The sequence below is a fragment of the Equus asinus genome, chromosome 11 (genome assembly GCF_041296235.1).
Source record: "Equus asinus isolate D_3611 breed Donkey chromosome 11, EquAss-T2T_v2, whole genome shotgun sequence".
Taxonomy (NCBI): Eukaryota; Metazoa; Chordata; class Mammalia; order Perissodactyla; family Equidae; genus Equus; species Equus asinus.
Window position 1 is genome coordinate 13,367,991 of NC_091800.1, and position 17,263 is coordinate 13,385,253.

Consider the following 17,263-nt stretch of genomic DNA (forward strand, 5'->3'; position numbering starts at 1 on the left):
ATACTAGTAATTTATTAGTTTGAATTTTTTAGGTTCACAGCCACATCATTCATGAACAATGACAGTTTTATTTCTTCTCTTCTAACATTGATACCACTGATTTATTTGCCTTGCCTGACTACATTTGCTAAGTCCTCCAGTAAAATATTGAATAGACGTAGCAACAGTAGGCATCACTACCCTGTTCCCGGTCTCAAAGGGAAAGCCTTCAAAAATTCACCATGAAGTAAATTATACGCTATGGATTTTTATAGATACTCTTAATTTAATCAAATAAGTTACCTTCTGTTTTTACTTTGAATACTTTATTTTAAAGTTAGGATCTGATAGTTGCACTTATGGGACCCTTGTCATAAGCAAAGTTAAAGACCAGTGACAAACTGGGAGAAAATATTTGTGAGTTATAGAACAGAGGGCTAACCTCCCTAAAGAATTCTGGTACCATTGCCAGATTCAATTTTCTCACACACAGTTCCAAACACTGTGTTCCCGGCCACTGCTGTCAGGACTGAAAGTTCACCAGCCCATGAGCATAAATAAATTAGTTAGTTTTCCATAAAGCTAAATGTATCTCTGTCAAAGGATTGTCTTTTCTTCTGTGAATATATTCTCTCTAATTTTTAACAATAAGGTATTATTTTTCTAATATATTATTATTATAATACATGGTAATTTAGGATTTTTTAATGTTCTCGTTTGACAAACTAAAATATTAGTAACTCTTTGCAGGTCCCTCTAAATTCTTTAACCGATTTGCTTGGTCTAAGAAATCTCTGACTTAACGCATATCAGTAACATTCAGGGTGTTGCCAAAAAATAAAGGCGCCAATGCATCAAGGAGGTAAGCGGGGAGGGCTGGACCTTTAGAGAATAGGGAGAAGGAGGAAGTAAACCCTGACTGTGAGACATCACAAAGCCAAGGAAGAAAAGGTTTCAACCTAGTGACTGTGGTTGGCCGTGTCCAATGCTGCAGAGACCTAAGTAAAATGAAACTGTAAAATATCCATGATGTTTTCTAACAAAGTAGATATCAGTGATTCCATTGGGAAGAATTTCAGCAGAGCAGCAAGGCCAAGACTGAATGCTGAAGATTGCCCAAAGAATGGCGGGGTGAGAAAGGGAAGTCATTGACTAGTATGATTTTTCTGAGAGATCTAATTTTGAAGGGAGAAATGTGTCTCAGTTCCAGTGTTGATATAATAGGATTTGGGTTGGTTAGTTCGCTGGTTGGTTGCTTGCTTGCTTGCTTGCTTGATTGGTTGGCTGGTTGGTTGGTTTTGAAGATGGTTGCTGATTGAGTAAGATTAATGTTAATACAAATAGTGGAGAGACAGGGATTTTGAAAATATAGGCAAGAAAATAGATAATTAATAGAGAGATAGTCTAAGAAGGTGAGATTAAATGGAATATAACACACAGATGGAAGGCTTTCCCATGGGCAGGAAGGAAGACCTTCATCCTTTGTGCATCATGAAAGAAGCATCCAGAGCCTCAGCCTAGGACTGTGTGGCTTCTATACAGCTCAGCACTGGTAGTCCATGTGAAAGGTGCCTCAGGCTTGTGCGAGATACATCCTATGCAGTCGTAGGCAAACAGTCTCAGATGCAGGTAACTATGTAAATCCATGGGATTAGAATTTGGGAGAATTACTACCAAGAAGAAGAATAGCCAGAGAAAGTCCCTTGAGACAGAGCAGTCAACACATCAGAGAGGAATTAGAAGAGAGAGATGAAAGGAAAAGGTATAACCATCTCTCCTCTCCACAGTCCCCATGCCAAGTTTCCATCAGGCTTCACCCTGCCTCCTTCACAATCACCCTTCTCGTGTTCTTGTTCCCTTCACCTGCTACAGTGTTCATCCTGAGTTCATTGTGTTCAAGCAGGTTTTAGGAAGAATGTAATCTCTCAAACTCATGCAGAACATTTAAATATTAAAAGAGAAGATTTTAACCTAAAGCAATGCATTCCTAAAGGTGACATTTAAGCAGTTTATTGGTCAGTAGAAGAGATATTTTTGGAAGGGAAATCTTCCTTGTGCCTTTATGTACCTTAGAACCAAGCAAGGACTGTGACACTCAGTTTGTGACCCACATAAAAGCATGCAGCCAAGGGGGACAAGGGGCTGAAATCCATCCCTGGAGAGGATGATGTCGGCAACTTGGAATTCTCTTTTTTTCTAGTTTAAATCAACATGTATTGAGCCTATACTCTGTTCCACATAGTTAGGCATCATTTCCCTAAATCTGTCTGTTCAAACGTTGAACAATAATCCAAAGAGGGAGATGGGGTGACAGTTTCTGCAGGGAACATGTGAGTACGATCCTGAGGAACATTCACCAGTCTGAGGTGGTTGGTTTGTCCCAGAAGAACATAACAGAAAATAGGGGCTTAGAGAAATCCAATGAAGGCAGGAATCTTTGAAACAGGAAGGGTGTGGGGTAGATGTCTGCGTGAAACTGGATCTGAATCCTGTACATACTGACTGATATGGCCACACAGTACTGTCAGGGCCGGGAGGACCAAACCGTAGCATAATAGAATAGGATTTCTAGGTTTAAAAAACAGCAACAACTAGGCTGATATCTTTCTACTCACCTTAAAGTGAAAGCTTTTTTAGGAAGACATTACCAGTTTCCTTCAAACAAACCATAAATCGTCTACCGCACAAAGGTGGGCTTTTAGTGAAGCTCAGACTCTTCCCAAAAGTAAAGGGGCTTCTGGTAGTTAGACTCAGGAAATGAGCTGGATTCCCCTTTGCTTCATGTTGTTGCTATCCTAAGTGGTTTTGCTACTCCTGTCAGAGATCCTAGCACCTGAGTTCCAGGTGGGAATGGACATTGTCTGCCTTGTTGACATAGCACATAGTAGGCACTCAGTTACCATTCTCTGGATGTTAAATGAATCTTTCTTCCAGTGCTGCAGTAGTTGGCTCTTTAGAGTAAATAGCAGAAGCTTCATCTGCATCTGAATTGTATTGAACTCCACTAGGAGTGGTGCACTCTGGGAAATGGCCTCATGGACCACGATCCTCTGTGCTCCCCCTGGGACAGTGGCGTCGTCATCTTTGGCTTAGTGTGGAGAAAGTCTCAATCAGAACACCAGGCTGAAGGATAAGGCTTTCTTCCACTTCAGGCAGGTCTAGAATTGGCAGAGAATCAGCAAAACAAAGGGGAACTTGCACATCTCCATCGATTCTTAGACTGAGGTCCTAAAAGGTTGTCTTCACCTGCTGTTTCCCAACCACACAAGGGACGTGTTGGTGGGCAGTACAACATGTCCTTGGGCAGCAGGCCAGTTGGCTTCAAAAGGCTATCAAGGAGTCTTTTTAAAATCCCTTGCACAGACATGTCCAGAATATTGACCAGAAGAGAGGAGAAGAAGGGCTATTACTGAGCAATTTTCTTTCACATGTTCAAACCTCCCCTCAGCTGTGTGTCTGGCGGGGGTCCCATAGAAATTGCTGCAGAAGCTATCGACACGGCTTTTATGTAAGCATCCTCCATTTTTATAATCCCCACTCTTTCCACTTCTACAGATGGCAGGAAGAATAGACGCAGAATATGCTTTCCACAGACGGCTATTGATTGTTTTTTTAGTACATGCCAAATACAACAGGGATTTTTAATTGTATTTTTAGTAGCATAATGGCAGAACAGAATGATAAATGGAGTACATAGAAGACTAAACAATATTTTGTCATCAGAATAAAAACATAACCTTGCAACTTTGGGAAGTTTAAATTTTTAAAGGTGTTGTTCTTTCAATTCCTCTTTCATTCCTAAATAATCCATTAATTCATTCATTCACTGAAAAAATTATTGAGCACCAAGTAAGTACCAGGCACTAAGTTAGACAATAGGGATTTAGGATACAGGGGGCAAGGCGTAGGGATTTCACTTTTATTTTCCTTCTATATAACATTTATACCTCAGGCTGTTTTAGGAAGATGCCATTCTCAGCTGAAAAATAGGGAATTATGAGAAACGCAATTGGTAAGTTCTGTTTGTCCATGATCAGTCTTTCCCCTCCCCTTCCTTCACCCACACTTGCTAGATGAAAAATTTTTTTCCAAGGAAAAGGAAATAATCTGAATTCCTCTTGTCTCTGACGGTTGATTGCTCGTCCCTCTCTAAGGGAGTCTTCATCCGTGAGCAGGGCACTCAGTGGGTCCAGCCCTCAAAGAACTCCAGGTCATCTTCATATTGAACCTCATAGGGGAACACAATATACCACCTTCAAAATGTCTTACACAGCCTCCGCTTTCTAGTTCAAAATTCTCTTTAACCAAATATTTAAGCATCCTTTCTAGATCATTAAGAAAACATTATTATTAAGAGGTTAGAAGAACATTTTCATTGCTTGTTTATCATTTACAACCCTCCTATTAGCTTTCAAAGGAGATTTGAGGCTGCTTAAAATAGAAACTATGCATATGTCATAAGGCTTTTAAAATAGAATAACACAAAGAAGTAGGAGAAGCTTTATTATAGTCCCTATTATTTCTTTCATAGAGGTCACATAAAAAATCATGCTGTGCTAAGGCACTGCAAGCTTCCATTCTACAGGGTTTCCTTCTTAAAGTCCCATTTTCTTCCCTTGTGTTCAAATTGCCCGTATGCCGACATTGACTGAGAGAGTACCATGGGCCAGGCGCTCCCCAGAGCTTCACAAGCCTCAGCTGGTCGAGTTCCTGAAACATGTCCATAAGGGGGATATTATCATTAACTCTATTTTAAATGAGAAAACAAATTTAAAGACGTTGAGTAGTTTGCTCAAAGTCACGCAGCTAGAAGTGGCAGAGAAAATTCTAATCCAGGTCTGATGGTCTCCAAAGGACTTCATCACTAATGAATATTTTTAAATAGTGGGTCACATCCCATTGGTGGATCATGAGATCAACCTAGTGGCTTGTGATCCTTTTTCAAGTGAATAAGATAGACTGGCAATGATCAGAGTTCATCCCACATAGTGAAAGGTAAGCAATATTTCAAGAAATGTTGTTTTCAGTGTGTGTATGTGAGTTTTCGTATGCTGAATTGTGATACAAAATCTATGTCTAACTGCGAGTTACTAACAAAAAATTTCAAAGCTGCCACACTAGGATATATTGACTCTCCCTCATTCATGTTCAAAACATGGGAGAATTAATAGTTTTTGTAAATCTGCCCTCTATAAAAATCTTTAAAAGAAATAGGTTAAGAGATTTAAAAATCTGTGACTCAGCATGCCTCTCCCTGTATGAATAGACTTATCAAGCCAACCCTCAGAGCCGCGCAGCAGAAGGAGTTTTCCTAAAATAGTCAGACCTGACTGGTCTTATGCCTCATTGCTAACAGTGAATCGTTCATTTACCACTGCAGCAATAGCAGAGAAAATATGCTTTGCTTTTGTAAGAACAAAGATCCAGTGGGTATAAGAGCATTCGAGGGCCACCCTCCCCATTCAGAAGGCCCAGCAGATGCAGCCGCAGAAGCTTCAAGGGAGAGGGTGCACTGTTCCATCCGGCTGTCCCCAAGAAAGGGCCTGAGCCTACTCTTTCATGTGTTTGCTGGATCTTGAGGGCCATGATGACTAAAGGACTAAAACTCAAATAATCTACATTCTTTCTAATATCACTAAAAGTTTGACAAGCACTTATAACTCTGACATAGCTTTAGTGCCTAAACTCAAACTCCTGCCCTAAAACAAGTGGAATTACTTGTTAAACAATGACTCCAGCAGACTTCACCTACCTTAGGAGAGCCTGGACCAGTCTGGTGGGAGGACATCTCGCCATGAGGCAGCATTTGCTTGGAGGGCCCAGACCTCGCAAGGGCATTTTCTCAGGAACCAGAGTAGAAGTGCTTTCATGTTCTTAGTCTTCGTTTCCTAATCTCTACATAGAAATAATAATAACAACACAAAATTGCTATTAAGATTAAATAAACTAACTAGGAAACCCCCAGCACAAAGTAGGTGATGCTCCATGAAGATGTATTCGCTAACCTTCTGCTCTATCAAAAAGCATCATACCACCAACCCAAGGAAATTCCTAGCCATGACGCCAACCTTCAGTGGCATGGTTAGGAACACTGACAACATCCCTTGCTCTCTTCAATTCATCAGAATGAACTGTAGCCATGTCTGAGTCTATACTCTCCTAATCAATTTCTGTGAAGTTTCATCTCGCACTCCCTTTTAAAAAACATACGACTTCCACAATTTTACTAGACTATTTACAAAGAGCACATCTCTTAGTTTTCCAGAAAGCACCCTTTCAAAAATGAAAAAATGTCTCTGGAATTTTTTTGGTCATCCTATCCAGAGATACAGTAAATGTTCATTATATTTCCTTTCTGCCCAGCAGTTGCTCAACTCTCATTCATCTCCTTTTATGTTCCCTGCACAAAAAGACTATTTTTAATTTGTCCTCATAGAGGACTTAGGCTCCTTGAAAGGCAGGTTTCTGATTCAGCTATATCCTCATAGCACGTTGGTTAAGATGGGCCTCTGGAGTCAGGGGGATGACCCAAATCCAGCTCTGTGACTTTCCAGATGGATGACTGCATTTAACTCCCTGAAACATGGTGGATGATATCACCCACGCCAGAGGCTGCTCTAGCAATTAATCTATTAATCAATTGAGACAAACCACTGTGCAAAGCACACAGTAAGCTCAGCGAGTGTGAGATATTATTATGTAGTAATGTCTTTCCTAATTCGAATGTGGTTCTGAATTTCTTTCTCGCTTTTAAACTGTCCTTTTCGTATACGATATACTTGTATTGTAAGTCACCTCAAATCCTCTTGTAAAGGATTAATAAGTAAATAAATCCATCCACAAGATCCTGTCAGCTCATAGTTTTACCTTTCTGTTTCCAGGAGTGAACAAGTTTTTGATTTCACACAAAAGCAGAATAACTGCTTTGGTTTTGTTTCCTATTGCCTTCCTGCAGTGAATTCAAAATGAGCCTTGATTCCACTCTTGGGATAGCTGGTGTTAGGTATGACTGCGATTGATTAAAATGTTATAATGAAGAATATTGTTCATAAAAATTTTGCAATATCACCCGACAAACTCAACTCATAGGGTTCTTGTGAAAATTAAATGAGATAACATAAAAAGACTTTGGCCATATGAACCCTTTCTTTCTGTTACATAAGATTTTTATCCCCTCTTTTACATAGATTATGTACTCACTGATGGCAGTACAATCACTCCTTTGTGCCAAAAAGGATATTTTCCTTGTGGGAATCTTACCAAGTGCTTACCACGAGCTTTTCACTGTGATGGCGTGAATGACTGCGGGAACGGTGCTGACGAGGAGAACTGTGGTAAGTCCTCCCACTCAGCTCCACATGCGTGTGAACTCCCCCAAACTGTGGGTGGATCGAATAATAATTGTAATGAACTGTAATGATGGAATAATAATTGTAATGGAAGAAAATATTTGGTATTCTATAGGGAGTCTTTCTGTAACACAAATAATTACTCCCCAATTTATTTCTGGTAATTACCTGAATTTTCATGTATAGAGGCTGCTTAAATCAGAAATATAGTATTATAAGATGTCATATTTGATAAAAATTGAAATTATATTTTAAAATCTACTTAGATACTTATATTTTAATTTTAAATAGCTTCCTGTGACTACCTCTTTATGGCGTGGTAGTTTGGTTCAGCTGCAAGAATATCCATGAAGTGTGAATGGGCCTGCCCAGAGAGTTAATCCATTGAAAAGACCCATGTTGAGTGCCCACTATGTGCCATCGCTCTCCGAATTATCCAGATACAGCAGGCTCAAGGGAGATTAGGCGTTCGTTCACATGGACAATGTGAACAAGGAGGACAATAAGCCTGTATGTAAATAAGCTAAATAATGTTAGAGAGTGATAAATGTCATGAAGTGTATATAACAGGATAATGGGATAGAAAGTGACTTGGAGGGAGGGCTATTTTAAGGACATAACCAGAGAAAAATCTCTCTGAGCTGATGCCATTTGAACTGAGAACCAAGTGAAAAGAAGAAAGAAACCGTGAAATATTCTGGAGGAACAGAGTTCCAGGCAAAGCAAACAGCATGTGCCAAGGCCTTGAGGCTGAATGGAACAAGACAATGTGTTTGTGGGACAAAAAAGCCAGGATGGCTTGAGCAGAGTGAACAAGGATATAGGAGGTGAAGAGGTAAGCAGAGGCCAGATGACGAAGGATCTGCCAGGCCAATTTAGGTCTGCATATCAGGACTGTATATATTGTCTAATCTAACCTGTGTATTTTTTTTCTCGAAGAAACTGATGCCTAGAGAGGTTGACATGTCTAGTTAGTCACAGAATAGACACTAGAACCCAGACCTCCTGAATCTGAAAGAATCCTGTGTGTTTTCTACCACAGAACTGCCACTCCTTGGCACTGCCCAACTAACAGTCAAAGCGAGACAGCAAAGTCCAGGAATGCTGGGCATCTGTCTCTAGACTCTGCTCTCCTGCCCCTGGGTACTCGTGCATGCTTCCCTCTGATGGAACCTTCTGCCCTCACCTCCTGTGGATCACTCCTACTCAACCTTTAGGTTGCAGGTCAGGTGTGCCCCGGTCACCTGAGAAGCCTGGCTTCCTTGGCCACGCTTCCCCACTCTGAAGCTGTACACCAGTCTAGGACAAGCACTCCTTCTCTCTGTTGCCATGGCACCCTGGTTGTACCTGTACGACTGTACTAAGAACTGCCTTGTCTTTTCACTGTACTTCTCTCACTAGACATGAACTCCTGGAGAAGAGTTTTATTTGTGTCTTATTTGTTTTGAAGTCACCAGAGCCTAGAACGGTAGGGTACGTAGGAGGCACTCAATCACTGCTCAGTGAGGGGAGCAGCTCTCTGGATGCTGATGGCAAGTCGCTCAAATTCTTGACATTTTCTCTTCACTGTATGGGAAACAGAGGCCACGCGTGTTTATCTACCTCAAGAGGATGTCTGAACACAAATTAAATAATTCATGTAAAGGCATCAAATAGAATCATTTAAAAAATTATTGAGGGTATTAATGAGAAATAGAAATAAATTAAAGATTGTAGGGATCAGAGAAACCTGTGGGCAACTATTTAAATTTACTTTTCTATTTGTATGAACTTCACAATCACACACTGTAATGCATATCTTATTGTTTTAATAGCATCTGCTAAAGTAATGATACTGCAAAATCAGGTCCTTTTTGAAAGAAAATAATTTTATCACAAAAAAAGAGAAGGAAATTTGGGAAATAAAAAGATCATATCCTTTGACAAACTGAGAAATATTATTTCTCTCAATAGGACTAGACAGCCTTTATGAAAAGGAACTTTGTTTTTGTTTTATTAAAAAAGCCAGGTGACATAAATTTTATGAGAACTTGTTACATCTATCAAGTATATATCTATATATACATATGTAGCAGTATGCATTTGCCAAAATAAAATTTAGACTTTATTTTCTTCTAAGGACCTCAAACTTAAGACAAAACATTTAAAATGTCATCATTAGAAATAGGTGATATTTTTCAAGATGGATATATGAATATAAAATAATTAGCTATTTCCATTATATATTTTATGAAATATACATTTGAAATATTTGTAATTGCAAAAAAGGGAAAAACTCCAGATGTTTGTGTAGCTTTTTCTCCCTTACCATCAATGTTATCATTCTTTTACTTAAAAAATTTTTAATTGATTTCATTATCAAATTTTTATACTTTTGTTTTGTAATTTGATATTTGATTTATAGAATAACTGACACATATTCATCACCATTTCACAGGAGACACTAGTGGATGGGCGACTATATTTGGCACAGTCCATGGAAATGCTAATAATGTGGCATTAACACAGGAGTGCTGTAAGTGGTATTGGTTCAAAGACTCAGTATCAGCTTTGCGAGCAACATGATTTGTGGTGCATGGATTTATATGGGTAGTGTGATAACTTCCCTTTAGGATTTCAACTTCAGTTCAATGTATTTCAGTAGTCAACTGCTGTATTGTCTGCCCAGGGAACTAAAAAACTATAAAGGAGAAAACATGCTCCCTTCATGCTCATTTTTTGTATTAACCTATGATTGCAAGAATATATAGTTATAGAATAATTGTGATGAATAACAAAATTCTTATTCCCTTTAATTACTTTCTTCAATAAAGATATCAAGCACCAACTACTTTCCAGCCCTTACGTTAGGCTCTGAGAGTACAATGATAACTAAGATGTGGCCCCAACCAACAAACACCTCACACTGTTGCAGGAAAGACAGATCCTTATAGAAGCAGGAATGATGCAATGTTAGTGCTAAACTGGAGGAATGATCTTTGCACAAGAGAACCTAAAGCTAGGGATGGGGAACAACCAGAGAAGATGACATTGAGAGGGACTTGGAAGTCCTTAGATGGAAGAAAGAGTAAGAGGTAACAGGATGAGCAAGGAGCAAGAACAGCAAAACACTGGGGTAGGAAGGTGCAAGGGGTACTTCATGATGCCTCTCACGATGGTCTGAGTGCCTGAGGCAGAGGAGCAGGAGCTGATCCTAGAAAGGTAGGGGCCAGCCCATAAAGGATTTGGGGCACACACTTTGGCATTTGGCCTCTATCCTGTGGATTGAATTGTGTCTAGACATAATTATGTAGGTGTATGTATAATTACGTACACACATTAGTATGTATGTATAATGTATGTTTATAATACATATATTAAATACTATACTAATAGTATAGTATGTACTTTATGATACCAGTTTATAATTAACACTTATTATATACCTTATTATACACAAGTACATCATCTATAAAAATTAGAATTAAAAAGATTAAAAATAAATATAACTGTCTAATATTTTCTTCCTAAACCACAATGGACCTTCTTGTACACATCCCCTTGTTGAGATCACTGCTGTACACAATGGGCAATCACTGAAGTTGTGGGCTTATTTTCTTTTAATGAAGAGGAAGAAGCACATAATGAGACGTGTATGTGAGAATGATTCTTCCATCAGAATTGTAGAGAGTGGACTAGAACAGTGGCTCTCAACCTGGAACAACTTTAGCCACAGAGAACATTTGGCAATACCTGGAGACACTTTTGGTTGTCACAAGTGGAGGGGGTGGGTTGCCACTGGCATCTAGTGAGTAGAAGCCAAGGATATGGCTGAGAATGATCCAAATGTCAACCTTGTCAAGGTTGAGGAAAAAGAATGGTGAGAGAGATACTGATTATTATGTTTCTTGCAATGCTCCAGACTAATTAATACTAAGAATCTGAGCCTAGAAAATACCATTGGGAACAGAGAGGTAGAGAGAGATGCAAGAAGCATTTCAGAAGAACAATCCACAGGGCTTGGGGTATGACCAGCTTGCAGATGAGGAAGGGTCAAGAGTCATGATCACATTTCTGGTTTAGGCAACAGGCCCAGCTTAGACCATATGGAACTCTTTTATTAGTAAATAAGAGTTTCCAACCATGGATTTTCAATCTAATAGCATAACCACTATTTTTAATGTCAATAAACATTAAAGTAAACATTCTGAAGTTATCTTTAGGAAGCTGAGCTAATTAGCATAAACCTATAAACAACATACAATATTTTCCAAAACTTTATACACTAGAATGCATCTTTTGAATTAAGCAGGTACTCAATAAAAAGTTTGTTGAATTTACTAAAATTCAGTGAAATTGATTTTAAAAATAAAGTTTGGATAAAAGTGATTTAAAAGAAGTAGATCAATTGAAAGAACTCATTATCAGGTTTAAATAAACAATAATAAATATAAAATTTTAAAAATAACTCTCATTTTCTTAGCTCCGTCAAAACAAATACCCACAGGATCAGAGGCAAAATCAAACACTCCATAAATGTCCTCCCCTCCTCTCTCTCCCTCTCTCTCTCTCTCTCTCTCTCTCTCTCTCTCTCTCTCTCTCTCTCTCTCTCTCTCTCTCTCTCTCTCTCTCTCTCTCTCTCTCTCTCTCTCTGTCACACACACACACACACAAACACAGACAAAGTGATTGTTCCATGGACCAACTTGGCCTGGTTTCCCCATGGATTTCTCACTTCTTTATATACCATTATCTTAATAATTCTGTAAGTTTCTTCAGAGTAAATTCTGAAGCCTTTTTCTTTCCTCTGAATGCTTATAGATGAAGATGAATGCTGAATGACGAAAGGTGGATCTTTGGTTTTCTGAGCTTAATAGCTTCTCTACGACTTTCACCTTTCACTTTAACTTCACAGTAACAAAAAACAAAGAACCAAAATGAGAGATTCTCTGAGTTGGTTGATTTTAATAAGGCACAATTGTGGCTATGGCAGAACCTATGTGTAATTCTTCTCACAGCTCTAAGAGAAATTTGAAAGGGGAAAATAATTGAATTTAATTTTAATCAACAAGCATTTATTGAGCAATCTCATTGTGCCACTCAATTAAATTGAATTGACTCAATTATAGCCATTAAAGACTTACTCAATCATACTAATGTTTTGAGTTGAGAACTTAATCTTGTTTCACTATATGCTTTTATGCCATTTAAACATTTCTATGGTTTCATTCTAATCACTTGTTAAATGCCTCTGAAACTGATGAACACCACATTAGTCTATATTCGACTGAGAGAACTCTGACTTGCTTTTATTATGGGCCTGAATTAGTTCATTCAGCAAGATGTGAATGTTACACATTCACGAAAAGAGGACAATGTCAGTTATTAGAGATAAACTCATAACTAAAGAAAAGGATTTTTTTCCTAGTGAAATCTTACTCTTTTTTGCCCCCTAGTTCTAAACCAGTATCCACAACGCTGTGACTGCAAAGAAACTGAGTTGGAATGTGTAAATGCTGGCTTGAAGTCTGTGCCAACGATCTCCAGCAATGTGACATTACTGTGAGTAGAATTCAACTCTTGGTGATATTTGCCCCTAAAGTCACATGAAAACTGTGTAATCTAATCTAATCTCTCTTTGTTCTGTTTTACGTTACTCGTATACTAAACTAGAAATTCTCTTTAAAACCACCAGCCATCAGAGAATTCTGCATGCTGCTTCTCCAAGGAGAAAATGTTTTAAACTCTGTATATTAGATTAGCCGGGTTATCCTTTAGCTCACAAATCTCTGTTGTCTGGAGCTCTTATTTTCATTTTCTTTCTGATTTACGTATTAATACTAATATGCCAATACTATAAAATTAAAAGTAAAACTTAAAAAACCGAGGAGCACTCACTTATTCTATCTCGTTTTTAATAGTAATTTGTCCGAGACTGCAAGGTATAAAAGATCCATTAAACTAGGTGTCTCGTAATCATGCAAGTCTTTCTGGACTTTGAATAAATGTTTTGAGAGCCTCAGGAATTTGCAGTCGTTTCACAATTTGGGCACACATAATTTGGTTAGGATTTTCATTGCTTTTTGGTTTTGTTTGTTGTGTTTCGTTAAATTACCCAGAGAGTACAAGAAAAATTTAAATCACTGCAGACTTTCCAGTCTATTTTACTAACTGGATAAACTTATCAGATATTTTCAAATTGCTTTAATTTGGAGTTGTGGACTTTTTCTCCTCACATGAGAAAGTTTTCAGTTACGGCAATCACTTTCAAATGTGTGTGAAGTGGCATGGAGCACCATCAAACGTTCTCTTCTCAAGCAGGCCACTTCTAGAGGAGAGTTTGGTTCATCATAAAACCCATAATGAAGTCTGCTTTACATGTTATTTTAGGTCTCTCAAGAAAAACAAAATTCACAGTCTTCCAGATAAAGTTTTCGTCAAATACACAGAACTTAAAAAGATGTAAGTAGCTATTAACAGTATTTTTATGGGAAAATCTTTGTAATGTTTTGTTTAAGATGTTTTTGACCTAAAAGTAAAATGAAACATGAAGTTGATTACCTTTATCATTAAAGTTATTTTTAAAAATGTAATTAAGATTAGAAAATTAAGCATTGAAAAGTCTTTTCTTTCCATTTGTCTTTCCATTCCATATTATCTTTCCATTTCGTAATTTAAAGTAGCTGAACAGATTTTATTTAAAATTGTTTTAGAGTTAAATTGGAGTTGAGATGAAGCATCTCAATAAGAAAGTACATAGTTCCATGCTTTTACTCAATATGTTTTAGAAAATGACATTGCGGATTCAGAGGTGCTAGATGCACTTTTTAATGTGGAAGAAGAGTGTTAGCATAGACAGGAACTATCAGATCATTTAAAACACTTAGTGATAGGATGGGGACTGTCTCCCAGAATAATAGGAGCAAAACCCTGATGGTAGTGAAATCAGTGATATTAGCCTATCTGAGGAAAGAAAAGTTTAATAAATGGGTCATAGTAAGCAGTGAAGAAATGGTAGCCAGTGAGGAACAATGCTTCCAGCATCGTCCAAGAAAGAAAATCAGGATCTGGGGGATAAAGTCCCTAGAGAGAGTCTCTAGTGGAGAACTGGATGGATTGGTGATCTCCACCACAACTTGCGTGAGCTATCTTTTGATGCTCTTCCATATCAAGATGGAGATTCCCTTTGCTTTGATTCCCTGTTCACCAAGCGGCTTTATAATGACTATATTAACTTCCCAAATTATTCATACTAAAGTATTTGGGAAGTTACCTTGGATAGGGAACAAGAACATTCCTGTCCATGGAATGGGATACCTCCTATTTAAATAAAGAAATTGAGAATAGTTAACCTATTGTGAGTTTGGTTACTGTGGCCAGTCCCTCTGAGCCCTGTCACTGGGATAATGGAGAGATCAAGATTCTACGCTTGCCAAGATGGTCATTAGACTAGATTAAAAAACTGGTAAGGTAATGCTGTGAGGCCCTTTGGCGGTACCATCATCTTACTGTTTTATCCTTCAGCGCTCAGCACAAAGAATAAAGTTTCTAGAAATCTAAAATACGTTAAAAATCTAGGAATAAAAATAATCTGATTCTTTGCTGATACTAGACAAACACATGTTTGAAATGCCACCAACAGTTCTGTATTGTTCATGAATTTATAGACAGATTCCTTTATGCAAGAAAGGAAGTCACTGGAGGAAGTCCACTAGTCGGGTAGTCCACTAGTTCGTGAACCGGGGTTTGATTATAGGCTCTGTAAATCCCATCTGCAGAAAGGACCTTCCGCTCCATCTTGGAGCACGTGGTCATGTTGTTATTGTCACATAGGAGTAGCTATGTGTTGGTTCTGGGTTTCCAGACTCGTCTAGAGAAGAAATCCTAACTATACTGCTTCTAGTCTTACTGGAAATTCTTAGAATCACAACTTATTCATTCTCTGAGTCAATATTATCCTTTCACTTCCTGAATAATGCTCCAGGGAGGAAAAATAAAATTGCACTGGCAGAAAGGAAGGAAAAAGATTCATGTTTTAGAGTAGCTGTTTAAACTCTATTATCTAGAGTCATAGAAGTTTTATGAATTTCTAATTAAATTGTCTCATTATTCACGAGGTAACTAAAGTTTGCAACGGTTAAATGATTTACCTATATTCTACAACTAGTTAGTGGAAGAGCCAGAAGAAGAGTCCATATCCTCTGATGCTCAATACAGTGTTTATTTTACAATAACCAGAAACCTAGACGTGGAAATAAATTGTTCTGGCATGTATTTGAGTCGTCTGCCAGTACATACTGTCCTGCCCCATGCAGAACTCCCTTCTATACCTTTTGCCCCCTGATTTGGGGAAAGCCGACTTATGAGGAGGCAGAGGGGTCACTAGAGGATCAAGCAAAGAGAATAAAAATTAGACTTCACATGCCAAGTCCTTCCCTGAACCGCTAATCCATAGCTTTGCTCTATGTCAATATTTACCTCTCATGGTGTCTACTAGCCTACTGAAGCAAAGAATATGAAAGCACTAACTTCAACAATTTAGTCCCCAATTTTTCCCAGTAGGAATTAACCTTCATTGCCCAGATCAGCTGGAAACTTGTCCGAGTAAATGTTTAATTCTACTTTGTCTGAGAAAACTTAGGTACCACATCATAACCTGAATACCATTCAGCAGGTGTTCTCCCGATGCAAGCTGCTTTTTGATGCTTTCCAGACAATTTGATTCTCCCAGAGACTAAGAGAAAAGAGATTATAAGACTCTCACCGGGAAGCATTCACTAAGTGTCTATAATATGCAAGGTACAGCACAGGGGATAAAACAGAATTGCTTACATTTGTATATAACTTTTCAAAGTTTGCAAAGAATTCCAACACGTGGAATTCTCACTTGGACTTTGATCCTCAAAGTCGGCAAAGTAGAGTAGACATCGTTAGATCCCTTTCAGGAATGAGGAAACCCACCCTTGGAGAAAAGAGGTTTTTTTGCCCAAAGTCAGCTAGCTAACAAATATTATAGCTTGGCCTCAAAGCTGAACCTCTGACAATGATCCTTTGGAAGCATACCCACATGGTCCAGCCTCAAAATATTGTTACTGTTGGGCTGGCCCAGTGGCAAAGCAGTTAAGTTTGCATACTCTGCTTCAGTGGCCTGGGGATCGCTGGTTGGAATCCTGGGCATGCACCTACACTCCACTCATCAAGCCATGCTGTGGCAGCATCCCACATATAAAGTAGAGGAAGATTGGCACAGATGTTAGCTCAGGGATAATCTTCATCACCAAAAAAAATGTATATATTGTTACTGTTGATGAAAACATCCAGTAACCAAACTTCAATTTGAAAATAGTAACTCAAGTTCTTTACAAGCATTACTCAGATATCCTAAAGCAGGTCATATACTCAGCAGTCCTTCCTTAACTCTTCTTTCTTCCCATTCCCTTTCTTCACACTCTTCAGCTCCTCTTGCCACTTTAAACTTCCAGAAAAATCTCCCCCAGCCTCAGCCAAGCTATTGTCTCTCCTGTCCTTCTACTCCTACATTTTGCTTCCCAATTCTGCATTATAATAGCCCAAATAGCCAAAGTAGCAAAACCCAAACCATCTCAAGGAAAAGGTGTCAGAGGAAGGAAAGAGCTAGATTAACAATCCTAGAACTCTTGGTAACAGACATCAGGAAGGCATAAGCTAGCAAAACACACACGTTCATTCCTTCTTTCAACAGATATTCATTGATGCCTATGAGGTGCCAGGCACTGAGGATACTGAGTGAACAACACTTATGAAAAGCCCTCTCCTCGTGGAGTTTAGCTTCCAATGGAGGAAGATAGAGAACAAATCAAAAATACATAGTATGTTAGATAGTGATTAGGACTATGGAGAAAAATAAAACAGGAGGGGAATTAGGAGGTGCTGAGGGTATGGAATTTCAAACAATATGCTAGTAAATTTTGTCCCAT

General features: G+C 38.5%; 1 protein-coding gene across 2 annotated transcripts in view; it reads left to right on the plus strand.

The window, feature by feature from the left end:
- RXFP2 (relaxin family peptide receptor 2) overlaps nucleotides 1–17,263 on the plus strand; it is a 60,267-nt gene that overhangs the window by 9,060 nt on the left and 33,944 nt on the right. The window contains exons 2-5 of one of the 2 annotated variants that reach the window (XM_070520469.1): nucleotides 7,167–7,313; nucleotides 9,766–9,843; nucleotides 12,764–12,869; nucleotides 13,698–13,769. In XM_070520469.1, the coding sequence (XP_070376570.1) occupies nucleotides 7,167–7,313; nucleotides 9,766–9,843; nucleotides 12,764–12,869; nucleotides 13,698–13,769 (403 nt within the window). The remainder of the gene's footprint in view (nucleotides 1–7,166; nucleotides 7,314–9,765; nucleotides 9,844–12,763; nucleotides 12,870–13,697; nucleotides 13,770–17,263) is intronic. The other variant, XM_070520470.1, reaches the window with a different exon arrangement.